General features: G+C 38.3%; 1 protein-coding gene across 1 annotated transcript in view; it reads right to left on the bottom strand.

Annotated features, from left to right (window-relative positions):
* The window catches only part of ZDS (zeta-carotene desaturase), a 91,823-nt gene that overhangs the window by 62,690 nt on the left and 7,808 nt on the right, over positions 1–21,325 (bottom strand). The window contains exons 4-5 of the mRNA XM_090016409.1: positions 1,424–1,496; positions 1,244–1,317 (exon numbers count right to left, since the gene is read on the bottom strand). Coding sequence (XP_089872535.1) covers positions 1,244–1,317; positions 1,424–1,496 — 147 coding nt within the window. The remainder of the gene's footprint in view (positions 1–1,243; positions 1,318–1,423; positions 1,497–21,325) is intronic.

The raw sequence follows: 21,325 nt of genomic DNA, 5'->3' as shown, positions 1-21,325 counted from the left end.
TCGGATTCAGTTTACGATTTTACAACGAAATTGGACAGATATTCGATTCCAATGAACATCCACATTCAGATGCATGGAATTAGTCAGATTCGCTACCTATGTCATAGGGACACGCCATTTTGGCTGTCCCTGGTGACATGAGCTGACACACCGACTCAGACACTGACACATATTGCATTATTTTAATATTTTTAAATGATATTTTATACATTTTAAATTTATTTCAATAAAAATCCATTTATAATGAAATATTCAAAAATAGCTTTTATTGATTAAAATTTGAAAAAGCCTTGTCCTCGTGTCCCATTTTTGAAAAAAAAAATGAATTTTCGAGACGAATCCGGATCCCGCGTCTTCGAGTCCATGAATCATTGTGTCATAGAGTACTACCCATTCTCCATTTGAATCCGAGTCCAACTCCAAATCCAATTAATCTGATTTGATAAAGGCGACAACCAAACCAAATAAAACCCATTTATATCCAAACCAAGACACAACTACATAACGCAACCACCAGTACACATGTATGTGTTATGACTCAAAAGCACCAGAGAAAGCCCTTGACAGAACCATGTCATTCACAAAATGAGCTTATCATATTTTTGTCACTGAAGGTGAGATATGTATTTACTTTAATCTGTGATTCGATAGTATTTTTGAAATACAATGGGTCTGCATTAATCAATAAATATACTGAAAAGACCAGGTATGATGATATTAAAGGAAGGAAACTTCAAACAAGATAACAGTGACATTTTGTGTTGGTATCGTAGCAAGCCTAAAGATCTGTACACCCTTGAACATTCCATGCACACCTTAAATTGCATCCATACAAACAAGGTAGTTTGTAACACATATCTTTTCCTTTTTCAAGGTTTTCATTGAAAGTTCCCTAGGCAAACCAAAGAGAATGGCTGTCATTCCCTAAATGCCTGAGCACTCATTTTGAAGATAAATAATTACCAATCTATAAACTTCTAGATGATCCAACAACATGCAAAGAATTATTAAATGTAATGCTTAAATTGGCAAATTAAACAGATAAAAAGGAACAAAGCTTTCAATTATGAGGGAACTTTGATTTGTTCATATAAGGAATAAAATTTCCACCGAGGACTTGTTGAGCAAGCTAAGTGGCAGTCAGCATTCACAGCATACTTGTTGATTCCCATGAAATGCAAAAATGGTCTTGAAGCTTCTCCAGCTTTGACAAATGTAAAACATCTTAAAGCATAATGTTTACCTTAAGCTGATTGGTAGTCAAAAATGCTCTAATTCCATGAATTGGTGCTCCAATTGGAAACCGGAAGTCAAGATCTGTAACAGTTAATAAACTGAAACCTTGATGTGGAGCATGAAAAATAACCCTAAATATATTTCAACAAGCGGTTAAAATGGATGATATCAATGTAAAATGGCATACCACCAATTTCGCCGCCTTTGTTAACAAAAGTATGCACATGATCCTTTACAAGTAGATTTGCATCAGCCCCCACCTGAATTATAATTAAAAAAAAAAGTCACATGACATGTATCACATCCAGACCAAGCATATGGAAAATAGCTGGCATTTTTATTTAATTCCTTCAGAGTATATCTGCATGAAGAACTTTGCAAATACTCACAAAGAAAATACCACAGTTTAGTATTGAACAGAGTATCATGCTCCTACGAATAAAGTAGGGCCACACTCGACATAAAACGAGCCACTTAAGTACTTTATTAAGGCATTGAAGCATCTTATAATGATCTCCATAGAAAATGATTACACACGAAATTATGTTAGAACTTCTGGTCTGCTGGTTCATTACTTCATTTCCTGCTGAAACCCTCATCTATAACCCAACAATAAGAACGTCTGCCTTCTTATCTTCAACTTAAGTGTATTTTCTCCTAGTGATGGAAATATATGTATGCGCACTAACAATTACTTCTGAAAGATATGGCTACAAACAGGTCTATTTCAGGTCAGATCCAGATGACTGATTTCTGATCAGGCCTTTTGGATACCCAGATTCAGATCTGAAATGGACCACGATCATATGACCTAGATCGAGATGCAACATGCATAGACTTACCTGTCCCAAAATTCAGATCTAAAACAGGTTAGAGGACCGCCAGATTTAATGTAACTAAGTGAAGTCCTAGGTTTCAGTATGCTCCAGATACACTTTAAATGACCCAAAAATCTTATAGGACCAACTAATAGTGAAAGAAGGTTAATCATATTGGGTCAAATCTTGAACTAGATTTTATTATTAACAGCCCTACTCAAGCTCATGCCATTCAAATGGTAGTTTGAAGTTTGAAATTCATTTCAACCTTGAAATAGGACAAAAAATCTTGCTAGCATACCCAGATTAACCTGGTTTATGGACTACAGGCAGTCAGTGCACCTGAAATAAAACCAACTTCAGAAGTCCCACCTCAAATGTTGGGTTAAGTTGAGAAGAGTCATCTTATCCAGGTTGCTGGAATTTATAATGATTTTTTCCTTCACATTTCTCACCTGCCTTTTATAGTAAAACTTTAACTTTGTGCAGGAAGGATTGCATTCATACTTAGCTACACTTATCCAGAAAAGACTTGCAAACAAGAGAAAAACTTGATTATTAACTCAAATTCTAGATCCAACTTGAGCTGTAGACCGAGATAGTGGGATTGCCTATTCACTGTAACACAGTTGATAACATACTTAACACTAGAGTTAGAAATAAAACGTTCATATCAAGCTTACAGAAATAATCATGCTAAAAGACTCAAAAGTATATGAAAATACTACGACAAGAATATAATTGCGGCATGTGTGCTAGGTGCTAAAAATTTTAAAAAAAGCACAAACTTCCCAGAATACTGCTAGGCTTCATTGCTACTATGCACAAAATGATTCTCAATATGGCATTACATTTTGTGGATATCAGTGTCAGCCACTGGAGCAGCATGGTGTGTCCATGTCCAACTTGATTGGCTCGTAGGCTAGAAAATACGAATATTAAAATTGTAAATTTATTCCTAGCATGAAGAGATTGTAATTTTTATTACTGATAATTTCACATGTTGAGAGAGAGAAGGTTCATAAGATTAAGGAGAGAAAGGAGTCAACTAGCTTCCCCTTTTTCAAGGAGAAAGATGGAGAAAAAAGGGGAATAAGTACTTCACTACTTTTGAGGCTTCCAAAAGTGGTCTCCAAATGTGCCAAAATCTTAAAAAGCAAAAAGGTAAAGTATAATATAACTCCAGATCACAAAATGTTGCAATATTATAGTGCAATACGCATACCTAAAGGAAAATACTACTTTTAAATATAACACATGTACCGGTTGAGGAATGTAATTCCCTTATTACTAACATGTATGCTACCCACTTACTTTTGTATATATGTTTATATTAGAGGGGCATTCTTGTAACTGTACCATTAGGGTCTTTAGTCAATCGCTTTTGTCTTCTAGTGTATCCTAAGGGGTTTGTAAGGAAATGAGTTCCTCCGACGATATTCACTAAATCACCAAAAGTGAACACTCAAAAGAGTTCCACCAAAATTGTAATAGCGTGTATTTTCATACTTAGCTAAATTTTGAGATTTCTGAAATTTGGCTGTGTCAAGGAAAAAACGATAAACTCTCGTTATTAGGATATGATAATTGAGTTTGGGCGTAGCCTAGGTCTCATTGAGAAGACCGAAGCAAGCCAATTAAAAGGTGATAAAAAGTTTTATTTTCAACTTTTAAATTCGAGCAAAATTTGAATTAAATTCAGGCAAATTTCGGTCAAATTACATATCGATAGATGCGCCTCGAAATTCTGAGTTCAACGATATATTACTTTTCCGAATTCGGGCTACAGTTGCCCCCAAAATCAGAATTTTTAAAAAAAAACAACTTCGATGGGACCAGGTTCAGATTGGATCGGACCAAATCCGATCTATATGATCCAATTTAATATGGATCTGAACTCAATCCAAGACCCATATTAATTAAGATTCAATCCAGTTCAAGATCCATATGGATTTTGGATATGAATTTGGATCTTGGATCCAAATTTAGATCCAATGAAAATACAACTTTAAATTTAGTATACAGGTTTAAATTAAATAATTTTAAAGTTAAAAAGGTTGTCAAAGGGATAAGGCACCCTCTGAAAGTTTCTTAATATTTATTTATTAATAAATAATAAAAATAATATTTAATATTATTTAATTCCAAATTTCAGAAGTTGTTAAATGGTGGGGACTCTAGAAGCATCCATAATAATTATCATTAAGGCATAAGGTAGGAGAATAAGAGAACTCTAATAGAGTTGGAAAAAAAAAAGAACTGGAAAAGTCAACAAGAAAAGTTTTGAAAAAAATTGGAAAGAAGAGTTGGAGATGGACTCCCATATGGGAAGTCCAATCTCCAGCTTATTTAGAAAGGGCCGGAAAAGAGGGGGGGCATCACCCCCTAGATGCATCTATATAAACTCAAAAAAAAGGGGAAAGAAAGAAAGGAAAAGAGAGAGAGAGATAAAGAAACCAAAAAGCGTGTGAGGGAGAGAAGGAGAAGATGAAGAAGGAAAGGAGGAAGAAGGAGGAGGAGACACATCCCTCTTTCCGATCATCCGATGCGTCCTCCATCCTTTTCGAACTTCAAAATGAGTACGGGTTCGTTCTCTTGATTCAAATAGGAAAAAATAACCTAAGTTGGAACTTGAAATTTTATCAGTTCATAACCTAAGAAAAAGGGGGAAAGGATGTAATACCCATGAATTTTATCAGATAAGAAAACTTGAAATTTACGTACTTAAGCTGGAACAGGGATATTTTGTTATTTGATTTGTTTATTCATGTTCGGATCTCAGATATTTTGTTGGGATCTTCAACATCGGATCCATAATATGTTGTTCAGATCTTCGATATTCCATTTGGATCTTAGATATCGAGTCACTAAATTGATATTTAATAATAGATTACACTCAAATGGATCGAATCTCTGGTAATGGATCCTCAATATCATGATCAAATTTGATATTGGATCCAGGATGAATGAAGTGGATCCATGAAGTTTAAATCAGATTCTTAATAAGTGTAAGGACCCCAACTTATACTCCTTAAAAAGTGCGAATTTTTTTTTAGCAAGTACAGAAACAATCCCAGAGACCTGGGGCCTTACAGTTAAACACAACCACCACCACAAGGGATCTTATACTCATCTTTCATACCAAACTAAAATCAAACCAACTTTATTCATTCAAATGTAAATAGTTTGAGACATAAGTAAATGAAAGTAAAGAAAGCAAAAGGAAAGAGTCACGTCGTCCCAAGAATATGCCCTGCAGTGGTGTAATCCCCTCCTGACTCCTCTCAAAAGCAAGTCCTCCCCACTAGGCATCTGAGGTTGCGAAAAACACCAAAAAGTAGGATGTCAGAATCTAAAGAATCCTGCGTACAGGTCCCTCTAATGAATCAAATAAGTAAAAAAGAACATAAATGAGATTCATGCAATATTTTAGAGGGACATAAATGTAACACATTCATAATTCAAATATTCATTCATGCAATAGAGAACATTGATTAAGCATGAGGGAACATTTAATAACAACAAAGATTACAGTTTAAGCATTAAGACATACATCAGGGAACAATATCATGCATTCACCAATATTGCAAAATTAATGAAACAAGTAAATATACATGATCTAATATATAGCAGGAATATGCATGGCTTCAGTGCAATGTATGAGTAAATTATTACCTCTTATTAAAATTTTATTTTCATATGCATGTCCCTATTAAATGCACACAATTTAAGTTTCTCTTTTTAATTACCATTGCCCGCGGATACACCAAACGGGTAAAATTTCCGAGGTCAAGTTAGGTTCTCAGGGTAGCTTAGCAGACAATTTGTATTTTATTACTGGGTTTCAAACTTAGCCCTCGATCGATATCAGAAAACAGCACCATCCATCGAAACATTAGAAATCAGCATCTAATGTCAGGGACATCATCATCCATAAGTGTCAATTTTCTTGGTATACCAAAATAACAGTTGTGTATACACACCACCCTCAGGCAAAGTAGCAGACTCTCTCTAAAATCGTGATCAGGAGAAGAACTTCAATATCGGGTTCAGGGGCAACAACAACGCACACAGAGTTTTAGTATCCCCACGGTTTCTCCAAAATCGCAATATCCAAGATTCCCACACTAAAAAAGGGACATCAAGAAAACGTAGATTACATTGTTCTTAAATTTCTTTTATTTTGTTATTAATTAATCTTCTTTAATTTGCAATTCAACATGCAAAATTAATTACGTAAGCTTGCAAATCAACATGTCAAGTTCTTCACGGGACCACAGCCCGTGGCATTATAGAACAGTACAATAAAAATCGCAAAACATTAAGATCATGCAAATACATTCATTATATATCACATGCTTTTCTATCCATAACCATGCACGCCAAATTAATACCACAAATTCGCATTTCCAAATGTGAGGCTCATCACAGGACTCCAGCCCGTGGAAAAATATAGAACAGTAAAATACAATGCAACAACATTAATGTGATTTTTGCGATGCATTTAAAATGAATAAAGAATGAGCAAACCAAAGCTCGAAGCCCACCAGGCCCACGATGATTCATTTTGACCATCGATGCACCTTATGCAAAAACCATAACATGTCATATATGCAATAGAGTCACATGCTTTCCAATGGGCATCAACATATGCCAATTTAACAATGTGCAAGGACTAATACATTCATATGCACGTGTCCACACTATTCATGTGCATGTATTCATGTACTAATGAACACATATGCTTTTATTCATGAATTATCTTAGTTAAAAACATGCGAATACTAATGCAAATCTACAGATGCAACATATATCAATTCCACATGTGCACGTGTACATAAGAACAATTATGCATTAATACCTTGATTAAGCATGTTATACTAGGTGCAAGCCCGCCATATTTCATTCTTTTGTATGAATACAACTATATCTAACACCATAAGTGATTTCATGTGGCAGTATACATTTTTTTTTATTTCAGATTCAAATTAGTATATCACGTGAGCAACTGAACATGCAACTCACCTAAAAACCTTGGATATTTTTCATACAAGTCACAGCATGCATAAAAAGGAACCCCACTTCTTTAAAAACTTTTGTTTTACATTTTTTTTTTTGAAAGAAAGAGCACCTGCCCAACTGGGGCCACATCGAGCCCAGAACAAGTGTCCAGCCGACTACAGCAGACATGTACTCAGCTGGGGCTAAGGCCAACACTGCCCAGCCGACAGTGGGTCGGCTGGGGCCTAACAACCCCAAATATTGATGGGCAATATAAAACACTTGAAATCTTCACAAGCACGCTGTTATACATGAGCAGACATTTGAGGTAGATTTTCAGCTTTTGTTACAAACAGATATAGATAAAGAGAGCATTCTATCTTTTACTAGATATGATATCTTTAGATGTAAACAAATATTAAATTGATGTAATATAAAAACTAAAACCGATTCCCAGGTCATGACATTCAATATTTTATCTGCATCAAATTATAATTTGTGCTTGTTTTATAGGTCAGAGATAAATCACATCATTGCAAGATAACATCTTACGTATATGCAAAATTTGATGACACACACATATATATATATATAACTACTTTACAAACAGGTTAATATATATATGAATGTGTGGGATTAATGTTTTCCAATTCAACAGTGGTCCAGCACACATCTGGACAGCTGTTTGGGATTGGACAGCAGACTGTCCGGTCCCAGCCAACTGTCCAGGCTGGGACTGGACAGCTGTCCGTCCTGTCCCGGACCAAAAACCGCCAAAAATCCAAATTTTCCACATTAACTAAATATGCACATATTTTTATTTCCATAGATCTGGTTCGGTTTTAAGAACCACAGCCCTCTGAAGACCTACAGCACGATTGTCCGCAAAAAAAAGTAGTCGGACAGGTCTATGTTGTTGGGTCAATGAATTGCTGAGGAATTGAACCAAAGTTTTTTTTTTCTTATTTTTCTCTTTTAATCAATTATTTTCTTTTCATCAACTCGTGTTTTTTCATTCTTCTCTTTAGTCAACTCGTTCATTTTTTTTGTCATGGATTCCCCATCACTTTCATCCAGTTTTCTTGGTTAACTCATATCTGAGAAATTGAATAACTCCAATTTCTTGACCTGGAAGAGGCAAATTTTGCCTTTTATTAGTAGTTTGGACCTCTCTGGTCATGGAACGATTCATGCACCTTTCGAGTTCATCCTACAGGAAGAGCAAGATGATAAATGGGAGGTTTCTAATAAACTAGTTTGCAATCCAGAGCTTACAGCATGGAAAAAAAAAGATCAGGCGGTTGTGGCTTATATTACCTCTACACTTTCTCAAGAGGTATTAGTGGTCATTCCATATGAATGTTCAGCTAGAGAATTGTGGGAGATACTAGCGCAGACCTATTCACAGATTTCTGAGGCTAAGATTCTTCGTTTAAAGAGAGAGTTTCAACACTTAAAGGAAGAGAATTTATCGATTACAGAATACATGAACAAAGTCAAAAGCATCACAGACCAATTAGCGATGGTGGGATGTGTTACTCCGGACAAAGAGAAAGTTTAACAGGCGTCGAATGGTCTTGGATCTGACTATCACATGTTGGTCACTTCTCTTCTATGCCTTCCTTCATTGCCTAACTTTGATAATATGTGCGCAAAATTCCTGTAGTATGAAGTTACTACTAGAGGTGAGGAGTTGACTTCCAATTCCAGCAAGCATAAGGTCCTTGTCACAGGCATGGTGGCAAGACGTGGACGTGGAGGCTTTTGAGGTGGACGGGGACAGGGAAGAGGTAGTCAAGGAGGTCGTGGATTACTTCTCACGCCTAACATGTCACCCAACTCATTCCCAACTAACCAATCTTCTAGACAGATACCAACGTGTTTTCAGTGTAATAAAAAGGGGCACATTAAGGCAAATTGCTGGCATAATCCGCAAAACAGAGGCATATTTAGTGGTGTTGGGCCTTCCACTAGAGAGCAAGCAAGGGATGAAAAGGAGAATGTGAAGAACCTCTTGATTTCTTCGCTTTCCGAGTTAAGTTTCAAGCAAACTAAGCAGGAGACTTAGTACAATGACTATGGGGTTGTTGCACATGTGACAGGTAACGTTGGTAAGATTTCACAACTCATTCCTTATCGTGGTAAATTTAGTATTAAAACTGGAGGTGGTGCCCTCCACCCTATATCTCATGTTGGAAACATTTCTCTTCCACTCCCCAATTCTTCACTTCTTTTATCTGGTGTTTATCACTCACCCAGTATTGTTAAAAATGTTGTTTCTCTTTCTAAACTTGTCGATGATACTAATTCTTGTGTCAAATTTACTCTTTTTTCTGTATGTGTCAAGGATCTTCTCACGAAAAAGACGCTCGTAAGGAGAACGATAGGGAAATATGTATGTCCTCAAGGAGTCTCCTTCTGCTCGTGTTGCTCCAATAAATCCACAGCCAGTGTTATTTAAAGATTGTTTTAGTTTGTCCCAGTATAATAAGGCAGAAATCCGGCATCGTTGTTTGGGTCATTGTAATCGTTCATTCATTGAAAAACTTGTGTCTAGTGGACTTGTTCCACAGTCTAGTTTGAGTATTGAGTCTGATATTTCCCTTTGTTCCAGTTGTCATTTATGTAAGAGTCATGTTCTTCAATTTTACTCAATAAATCAAAGAGCTTATGTGCCTTTTGAAATTATCTATTCTGATGTTTGGGGACCCGCCACACAATCTTCTTTATCGGGCAGCCGCTATTATGTCACTTTTATCGACAGTTATTCCAGAGATACTTGGATCTACTTTATGAAACACAAATCTGAAGTGTTCAAGCTTTTTCGCTCATTTTGTGCCTTAGTTTGTAATCAGTTCTCATTTCAAATCCAACATTTCCAATGTGATGGTGATGCAGTCCACGTTGGAGGAGGAGAGAAAATAATGGCCCACCGTGAATCGGTGTGGCTGAACTTCTTTATTAAACTCAGAAATGTTCGATAAGCAATAGGAAAATGCAATAAACAGGGAAAAATGTAAAGGAGAACAGCAAGCAAGTAAAAGAATAGGAAAAACTGCAGGAAAGAAAGACGGCTGGAGCTTTTCAGTAATCTCTGCCTTCACGCAACCCTAGGCAGAGCTTTTTAAAGGTTGCTTACTGGACCCGGGTCGTGGGTCCAGGTTTTGGATCCGACCCACGATCTGGGTCTGTCTCGATCTGCAGCTGGTTCTGGGGCGTGCGAGCTCCACCACGCCTGACGTAGGTGCGCAGGGGTACCTCCCTGCGTCGTGGCTCCGTCTCTGCAAGTGAGTCATATGCGCGGGGTCCTTCATCTACCCTTTGTGGCGGATCGGGTGGCACGATGGATCCAATCGGGTCCTGCCCTGCATCATTCTCCCCTGGTTGGGAAGAAGTCGGCTCTGTCGACTTGTTGTTGCCACAATAAGCATATAGATCAGCCACGTTGAAAATAGGGGAAATATGCCAATCATCAGGCAGCTCAAGGAGGTAAGCATTCGAACCCAATCGCTGAAGGATCCTAAAAGGGCCATACTTCTTAGGACTTAATTTGCTATAGGTGCCTACGGGAAAAAGCTCTGGACGCAGATACACCCAAACAAGTTGACCGACCTCGAAATGGACATCACGACGACCCTGATCTACGAAAGCTTTGTAGGTCTCATAGCTTTCAACAAGTTTGGCCCGGACTTGTCTGTGAACGTCGCGCATATATTCAATGGCATCAAAGGCATCCGGAGCTGGAGCTGAGAGATCTGACACAGGGGCTAGGTCAACAACATGGGTGGGAGACCGACCATACACTACCTGGAACGGAGATTTACCAGTAGAACGGTTAATGGAGTTGTTATAGGCGAACTCGGCTTGGGGCAATACGAGATCCCAAGTTTTGACATTTTCGCCCACTAGGCTCCGTAACAAATTTCCTAAGGTGCGGTTCACAACTTCGGTTTGGCCATCAGTCTGGGGGTGATACGCACTACTGAACTGAAGCTTAGTTTTCAACAGGGCCCATAACGATTTCCAAAAGTGGCTCATAAAACGCGTGTCGCGATCGGAAGTGATTGTGTGAGGTAGACCGTGGAAACGGGCAACGTCCTTGAAATAATATGAGGCGACTAAAGAGGCATCGGTGGTGCGCTTGCATGGAACAAAGATAGCCATTTTGGAGAACCGGTCAACAACTACTAAAATTGAATCAAAACGACGTGGTGTGCGGGGAAGGCCCACGATAAAATCCATGGATACATGCTCCCACGGCCGTTCAGGAATGGGTAACGGGGTATACAGACCACTATTCTGACGATGACCCTTGGACACTTGACACACATGACAGCCTTGGATGAACTTGACAACATCTTTGCGCATTTTGGGCCAAAAGTATCGTTCATCTAAGAGAGTGAACGTCTTATCATGCCCGAAATGCCTTGCTAACCCTCCTTCATGTAATTCAGAAATCAACTGAAGTCTAACCCTCGATCATTCATTGTTTATTTTCTGTGATCGTCAGGTACATACCTTGATTCTTATATATGTGGATGACATTATTATTACTGGGAATTCAGATGAACACATAAAAGCCACCAAGGACTTACTGAGTCGACAGTTTAAGATGAAAGATTTGAGAGTCTTACGTTATTTCTTGGGAGTTGAAGTGGATAGACAGAATGGATCTCTTTCATTAACCCAACACAAATATACCTTGGATCTGTTGAAAAAGGCAGGCATGATAGATTGTAAACCACTATCCACTCCTAGTGTATTAAACCACAAGCTCAGTTCTCAAGATGGGGAATCATATAAAGACTCCAAGCAATATCGTAGTCTCGTTGGAATGCTTCAATACCTCACCTTCACCAGACCAGACATTGTGTATGCAGCGAACCAAGTGTCACAATTCATGCATGATCCACAAACAAAGCATATGAATGTTGTTAAGAGAATTCTTCGATATTTAAAAGGCACTCTTGGAGATGGTCTAGTTTATCATCAGTCCAAGTCCAAAGGGGAGCGACATCGATTAGATGTTTACACAGATGCAGATTGAGCTAGAGATCCAGATGACAGTTGATCGATTTCTGAATTTTGTGTTTTTCTCGATAGGAACTTGATAGCGTGGAGTAGCAGGAAACAGCGTGCAGTTGCGCGATCCAGTACAGAAGTTGAGTATCGGTCTATGACGACCGCTACAGCAGAGGCTACATGACTGAGATCGGAGAATCTATTATGCCCACCAATCTCTTTTGCGATAATCAGAGTGCCATACAAATTGATTTCAATCTCATTCATCACAGTCGTACCAAACATATAGAGATTGATCAACACTTCATTCGGCAAAAGATCGAAGATAAAGAAGTCGAGTCAGCTTATGTTTTCACGGCTGATCAAGTGGCGGATTTGTTTACTAAGGGACTTACCAGCATCCACTTTTAGTTTTGAAGAACAAGTTGTCCATGGTACGAAACCATGCACAACTTGAGGGAGACTATTAAGACTGTATATGTACATACGGGTCCAGATTTGGACCCGTATCCTTGTAACCTCACATGATAGATGATATCTAGAATATCGGGTCTGGATTGAAGAATCACAGACCCGATCCGATCAGTGTATTATATATATCAAGGAATAGGGCACGATTCTTATTGATTAAGAATCGCGCTTCACGTGGCTACCTCCTCCCTTCTCTTCCTTCCAGCAGTGATATAGAAGATCCAAAACTACACGTGCGTGATTTCTAAGAGTTTTACCCCTATTTATACAAGCACAAGAGTCTCTAAGAGAGATGTTGGGTCCCAATGTCTCAAATAGAACCATTGGGCTCTCTCTCCAATGTCTCTCTACATTGAAAAGAAAAAAAAAGTAAAAAAGGTAAAAAAGAACTAACCTAGTTAATATTTACTAGTTAGGTACTAACATAACATATATAAATATATGTGTATGCACTATTATGTTGTATATACATTTACATTTTTAACAGGGTTGACTCCCTTTATGTTGTAACATCTTCTTTGAAATCTTTGTATGCCTTCTTTCTCTTGTATTCATTCATGGCTAACTGATCCTCCATAGTACTCATTTTCAATCCTAGTGGATACAATTGGCACCTTGCCTGTGACTTAAAGTCACTAAATTATTTGACAAAATAGGAACTTCATGAGTCGGTGATTACATGCAAGAAAACATAAAATCAATGATAAGGATCATCATGATTTATTAAGGACGTATTTTTGAATTGGAGTCACTGTAATTAGTGAATGGTCAAGTCTGCAGCATCTAGAACACGGATATTTGGTTCAATTCCCACTAGCATCAAATGCCAAAATAAAAGGTTTATCATTAATATATCATTCAATGATTTGTCATAACCATAGTTACCAAGATATGAAATGAATACGAGACATGATGCGTGAAGCAAAAGTAGTGAGTGTTAAAAAGTAATACGAAGCACGAAGGGGAATACATTTTTTAAGTGGTTGTGGAAGCATGTGGAAAACGTAAAAGGAAACACGCAAGAAGTGACATGAAAGTTGTAACAACCTCAACTCATCCCCATTGAAAAGTAAAAAAAAATATTTAAAACAATTGCGGAAACAAACCCAGAAACCTGGGGCCTTACAGACATAATCAAAATCCACACCACAAGAGATCTTACATTAACCATCAACCAAATCAAATATCTTTATTCATTAATAATTAAAGTCTGGGAACAATAAGCAAAATAGAGTTATTTTGTCCCAATGTAAAATGTCAAAGTCATCATGCAGGTCTCGTAGGCTCTCCATCGCAGTCGGGCACATCACTGGACTTCAGAGGTTGTGAAAAACATAAGGAATACAGTGTCAGAATCATAGATTTTGCGTACAAATTCCTCTAATGAATCAAACAAGCAAGAAAAACATAAATTAAATCCATGCAATATTTTTAGAAGAATACAACTACAAATTCCAGTATTCAAATAACCATTCATGCATTAGTGAACAATTATCATGCAACAACAATATATCACAATTAAAAGAACAGGTAAAGATGCATGATCTAATGTAGAACAGGAATATGCGTGACGTCAATGCACATGCATGAGTAACTTATTATCTTTTATCAAAGTTTTCTCTTATATGCATGTCCTTGTTATATGCACACAATTTTAATTTCACTTTCCATTAAAACTCGCGGATACTCAAAACGAGTACAACAAATTCTCGAGTTCAAGTTAGGTTTTCAATTGTAGCTTAATACACAATTTTGTATTTTATCACTGGGTTTCACACTTGGCCTTCGAACAATATCAAGAATCAACATCATTCATCGGAATATTAGAATTCAACATCTAATATCGGGACACTAGGGAAATCAGCATCCACCAATATCACTTTCTTGGTATACCAAAAATAACAATTGTGTCTACACACCACCCCCAGGCAAAGTGGCAGAATCTCCTTAAAACCGTGGTCGATAGGTGAACCACCTAGTTGGGTTCAGGGGCACAATCGCACACTGAGTTTTAGTATCCTCACGGTTCCCCAAAACCGAAGTCTAGGATTCCCACACTATAGAAAGGACATCCAGAAAAAAGCATTAATTACATTGTTTTTCTCTTTTTTTATTTTTTTATCAAAAGAAAGATTTATTTCTCAATATTCGTTTTGCAAATCAGCATGCAAAATACAACATCAAAATTCATTTTGCAAATCAGCATACAAAACACAACATGGGTCCTCAGCCCATTACAATATGAAATAGTGCAATTAATACAGAAATTTAATAAATATCAAATTGATTTTTGCGATGCATAAAACTAAACATAGAGCAACACCTGTTCGTGGCCCGCACGGAGCCCACACGGCCTACAGTAGTTTACATTTGACCATTGATGCACCTTATGCAAAAACCATTGTGAACACGTGATCACACCATTATCCAATCATGTCCACAAATGCACGTTCACGCAAACATAATAAGAATGTACATGTATAACCATTTCACATCTGCATATGAACATATGCTTGCAAATTACATCTTTACTTTTATGATTCATCTCATGCATAATATGCAAACATGCATGTGATCATGCAAGTACAACAACGTAAATTTCAGGATTCACAAGTTCATTACATGCACATGTATGTAAACAATATATTGAATTTTATAAGCATGTGAAATCCACAATTCTGTCTGCCACTTCGGGTAAGCTCAGGGTACAACACATACCCACCGAGTCTAAGTCATGCTGCCCGCACACAGGACAGCACTGGTAGTCACATGAAAGTATTCCAATGCTTATATACAAACATGCATAACAGTCCAGTCATAAACATGCATAACCTGGATATGGACAGACACGCATATCTGCATATTAGACATGTATAAATCTATGCATTCAACATGTATAAAGTCTGAACTTTTAACATATGCAAATTCTGGACATAAACCTAAACATTTGACATATATAATTCTGAACATAACCATGAGCATTTTACGAGCATACACATGCACATGTAAATATGAACATACCTGTAAATCTGAACATACATAAATATGTAAATATGGACATATATGTAAATATGGACATATATAAACTTGTAAATCTGGTCATGAACATGAACATTTATTATAGGTAATTCTGGACATACATATGCATATTTATTATTTTATTTTATTTTTTGAAAACTGGCGCTGCCCAGAATTATTTTTTACCCTGCCCAGCGGAACCGCAGGTCAACTGGACTCAGCAGGGCATGAAGACTGCCCAGATTCTTTTTTTGATTCAGTTAGGAATTTGCCCAGTTTTATATTATCATATTCTTTTTCTCTTTGTTTTAAGTCTGCCCAGACTTTACCAGTCTTAATTTTTTTTCTGTGTTTTAAATCTGCCCAGACTGTACCAGTCTTAATTTTTTCTGTGTTTTAAATCTGCTCAGATTGTACCAGTCGTAATTTTTTTCCATGTTTTAAATCTGCCCAGATTGTACCAGTCTTAATTTTTTTCTGTGTTTTAAATCTGCCCAGACTGTACCAGTCTTAATTTTTTTGTGTTTTAAATCTGCCCAGACTGTACCAGTCTTAATTTTTTCTGTGTTTTAAATCTGCCCAGACTATACCAGTCTTAATTTTTTTCTGTGTTTTAAATCTGCCTAGCCGACCTTCACTCAGCTGGGCTTTAAGCCTTTAACAGATTGTGAGCCTGCCCAGCTGACTACAGGTCGGCTAGGCTTATTGGTGAATACAAATGCCCATCATCTCTTGAATCTGCCCAGCAGATGCAGTCCGGCTGGGCTTTAACAGTTTCTGAACTGTCCAGCAACATCATATATATATATATAGGATGTTGTAGCAGACCCGGTTTGGGTTGAACCTGGCCCAAACCGCGGCTGCGATTGACATGGACAAAACCTTATATATATATATATATATAGGCCTTTACGCATATGTATGTATATGCATACATACACGTATATATAGTGTCATAAACAGAAAATCAATATAAAGTGCATGTGTGCACATGATTATCATGAGATCGACGGAAATAAATAATCTGTATGCTTTTCTTTAAAATCTCATAAGTAATGATTGCAATGATCACATATAAAACATACTCCCGCCATAAAATAAAAGTTTAAATCCGATGTACACCTAAACAGCTGTGGGTACATCGATTTTTCATACTTTGAACATGGGAAACAAAATCAGATTTTATGGATCCCTTTAAAAATCTCACCTAAATCTGATTTAGGCTCTTTTTCCCCATTTGAATCAAAAGAAAGAACTCGTACCTTGTTTAAAATTTGAAAAGGTTGGAGAAAAGTAGATCGCCTCCTTTTTCTCCTTTTTTTTTTCTTTTTCCTCCTCTCTCTCTCTTTCTTTCTTCCTTTTTTTTTTGAAGTTTTTATAATAGGGGCCTCTAGAGAGTGCCCCCCCCCCTCTAGGGTTTTCTAATAGGGGCTGAAGAAAGAGCTTCCCATATGGGAGTCTATCTCCAACTCTCTTTCTTTATCTCTCTAGATTTTAGTTTGACTTTTCAAACTTTTTTCCTATTTCTTAGTACTTAGCTTCTTTTTTTTCATCTCATGGCAACTATGGACTCTTCTAGAGAGTGGCGCCCACTCTAAAAACCCTAGCTGCTCTCATCCAATAAATTTTGAAATTTATTTATTTTAATATTAAAATAATTAATTAATAATTATTTATTAATTAATAAATACCCAAAATTTTTCAAAGGGTGCCTTATCCCTCTAGGAGTCTTTTTAACAGTAAATATCTTCAATTTAAATCTTTATACTGATTTTACAACTTTAATTTCGTTGGATCTAAATTTCTGATTTGGATCTGATTCCAAGATCTAAATCCATATCCAAAATCCTTATGGATCCTAAGCTGGATCGGATCCTAATTGATATGGGTCTTGCACTGAGTCCAGACCTATATTAACTTGGATCATATAGATCAGATTTCGTCTGATCCAATCTAGACCCGGTCTCATCGAAGCGAGCCTTTTTTGAAAAAATGTGATTTTCGGGCCAATCGCAACCTGAATTCAGAGAAATCAAATATTGTTGAACTCAAAATTTCAAGGCACATCTAACGGTATATAACTTAAATTTTTCCTATGAAATTCATTTGAATTTCACTTGAATTTAAAGGTTAAAAATAAAAGTTTTTATCATGTCTTGTTTGGCTCGTTTAGGTCTTGTTAATGAAACCTGGGTCAAGCTCATACTCAAATATCATAACCTAACATCGAGTGTTCTACCGATATTTCTACAACACTTAGCCAAAATTTCAACCCTTTATGAATTCAACTAAGTATGAAAATACGTTATATTACGTGACAAGTTGAAGTGACCAGGAAATGACATGGAAACAAGTAGGAAGCGATACAAAATCAACATGGAAGCAAACATAAGACTTGTTATAGACAAAAATAATACATAATATAAGAAAAACATAGGAAGGGAGTGAGAAATGAGGCGGAGTGAGTGAAAAGTGAGGGGGAAGTGATTCGAGAAGTGAATAGGAGATGAGTTTTTCACATAGTCACAAGTCAATATATCGGTAACTTGTCTTTTGTTGCCTATACAGTATATCAGCTATATATATAGCCTATATGGCGTTAATTTATCGATAACCTAAACACTATTGAAATATGTAAAAAAAGTCAGTAAACTTGAACCACAAAATTAATTTTCACTAACTGCAAGCATCAATTACTCTTAAAAAAGATAGAAATAGAGAATATTTATAATTACTTGAAAAGCAAAAGAAATTACATAAACCATAATTATTGTTTCCCTTTCTAATTAAGTTAAAACATACTTTCCACCTTGTTCATAAACTATAAATTTTAAACGATGTGCCCATGGCATTACATTCCCGCAGCTGCAAAAGCAATGACTAAAGTGCTAAGTGGATGACTGTTATGACAACAAATTTATACTTCGTCATTTCTTGGGACATTTGAAAGTTCAGAATGGACAAAGGCAGTATATCTTTGTTGCTAAAGTTCGGAATTGACCTCTTGATGCAGCGGAAGGGAAAATCCGAGGTCGACCTTCACGTAATGGGCACCGGACACGCTTCGGTGCAGCAAAGGGGTTGTTGACTGTGCAACAAATGTTACCCAACGAGCGAAGGAACAAGGGAATGACTCGAATCACATGACCACGATGAAACAACACGCGGTCACTGATGTCGTGATGGACTCGGTATCGCCCCAATACGGACGACCACTGGTTGCTCTCTTTGCGATGCACAGTCGTGCAGTGTAAAGTTACGCAGAAACACGTGAAGCCAAGAAAAGGAGAACCTTGGAACAAAAGGGTTCGACCACCATGGATTTAAATAAAAAGACCAACCAACGATGCCCACAGATTGTGTTTTATTAACAGGGAATGAAATAGAAAAAAAAAACAATGACTGATAGAGCAATGATAGGGTATTCAGACTGATAGAATAAATCAAGCACTAGATGACAAAAGGAAACAGTAAAGGAGTCCGGTTGAATGCAAGAAATAAAAAAAAGAATATCCAAAAAGGTAAAACTCTGCTGAAAAGGAAAAAAAGACGGCTGCTGCAATTCTGAAATATTCTTCTCCCCCTCGCACGCAACCCTAGAGGGGTTTTTAAAGACTGCTACTGGACCCGGGTATCGGGTCCAGTATTGGACCCAGGTCTTGACCTGAATCATCTTCATGTTGTTGATGGATCGGGGTGCTGTCAATATGTAGACCGGATCCGATCCTGCTCTGCATCATTCTCCCCCGGTTGAGAAAAAGTCGGCTCCGACGACTGATCTCCTCCACAGTGAGCATATAGATCAGACACATCGAAGATAGGTGCTTCCATTTAAAATTGTGATATGCTCCTGACTCTGTAAACTTACCAATGATCACATCTCCAGCTTGCAAGTTGGCACCAATAAATGGGAATCCATCGTCATCAAGTCCGGCCACCTTACCATACCCACGGAGCGTTTTTTCAAAATCTACCGCCCCTTTTATTTTGCAACACTTCCCTGTCTCCTTCACAACGTCAACTTCAGATTTATAACTGCTGATATGCTCAGCCCTGAACATGTCACGCTGTAATGAAGCTTGATTCAATACCAAAGAGATTTCTTGAATGCCGCCAAGATGAACATTAACATCCACAATTGCATCCAGACCCGTACACTCGGGTCGGACAGAGGTACCCGAGCCCCCAGCAAGGCTCCATGGAACGCCAGGGCCCTGCAAGTCCGACCCACTCTGCGGCACAACCCCCATGGCGTGAGGCCACAATCCCAAACCTACAGCAGGACCCAGCGTGACGCTGGGTTCCTGCAGACCGGGTCCGGTCTGCGTTGCAGTCGCAGTGACCTGCTGCCACGGTTGGGGCACACCCGAGCGACAGGGTGTACCACTTTGATGGTTCGGTTGGAGGGTTCCCAGATCTGGACGAGCCACAGTCACCGCAGGTTCAAGATAGAGGGGGTTTACCGAATGGGGAACACTGTTGCGACGCGCATCCCTGTGCAGGGTTTCCACATCACCTTCTCGCCGCGCCGTGTGCTGGAGCATCTTCGGGGCTGGATCGAAGACGGTAGTATTAACGGGGTGGATCGTGCGCGCGCCTAACTGATTCAATGGCACTGCGTGCGCATCCACCTTGGATTCAAATGCACCCAACCGTGCTTCGACCCCATCCATGCACTTCGACAGACCGGCTACCTCCTTCTCTAGGCGTAGCATATCTTCTTGCATCTCCGTCACCATGTCGAGCATCCGCTTCATGATCTTCTCTCGTGCCTTTCCGTTCGTAGGACCGTTCCTCGCCCCTTGCGTCATGCTGTTGATGAAGGAGGAGGGGCTGGGCTCTGATACCATTTTGATGCAGTGGAAGGGAAAATCCGAGGTCGACCTTCACGTAATGGGCACCGGACACGCTTCGGTGCAGCAAAGGGGTTGTTGATTGTGCAACAAATGTTACCCAACGAGCGAAGGAACAAGGGAATGACTCGAATCACATGACCACGATGAAACAACACGCGGTCACTGATGTCGTGATGGACTCGGTATCGCCCCAATACGGACGACCACTGGTTGCTCTCTTTGCGACGCACAGTCGTGCAGTGTAAAGTTACGCAGAAACACGTGAAGCCAAGAAAAGGAGAACCTCAGAACAAAAGGGTTCGACCACCATGGATTTAAATAAAAAGACCAACCAACGATGCCCACAGATTGTGTTTTATTAACAGGGAATGAAACAGAAAAAAAAAAAACAATGACTGATAGAGCAATGATAGGGTATTCAGACTGATAGAATAAATCAAGCACTAGATGACAAAAGGAAACAGTAAAGGAGTCCGACTGAATGCAAGAAATAAAAAAAAAGAATATCCAAAAAGGTAAAACTCTGCTGAAAAGGAAAAAAAGACGGCTGCTGCAATTCTGAAATATTCTTCTCCCCCTCACACGCAACCCTAGAGGGGTTTTTTAAGACTGCTACTGGACCCGGGTATCGGGTCCAGTATTGGACCCGGGTCTTGACCCGAATCATCTTCATGTTGTTGATGGATCGGGGTGCTGTCAATATGTAGACTGGATCTGATCCTGCTCTGCATCACCTCTTTAATCATGTGTGGCCAAAGGGTAGATGAAATTAACAAAATATTGGGGTGACCTTTAAAAAATCTATAGTTAACAATTTTTACAAGTGGTAATGCAAAGTTGTAGGCTCTATAAAAAAGTTCCAAATGTCCCTGATGTTTAGAGAAAGGGGTTCCTGCTTGCATT

Source organism: Nuphar pumila, chromosome 8, assembly GCF_984573655.1.
Source record: "Nuphar pumila chromosome 8, dmNupPumi1.hap1.1, whole genome shotgun sequence".
NCBI lineage: Eukaryota > Viridiplantae > Streptophyta > Magnoliopsida > Nymphaeales > Nymphaeaceae > Nuphar > Nuphar pumila.
The sequence above is the reverse complement of the archived record's forward strand: the minus strand, read 5'-3'. Positions and strand labels throughout refer to the sequence as shown.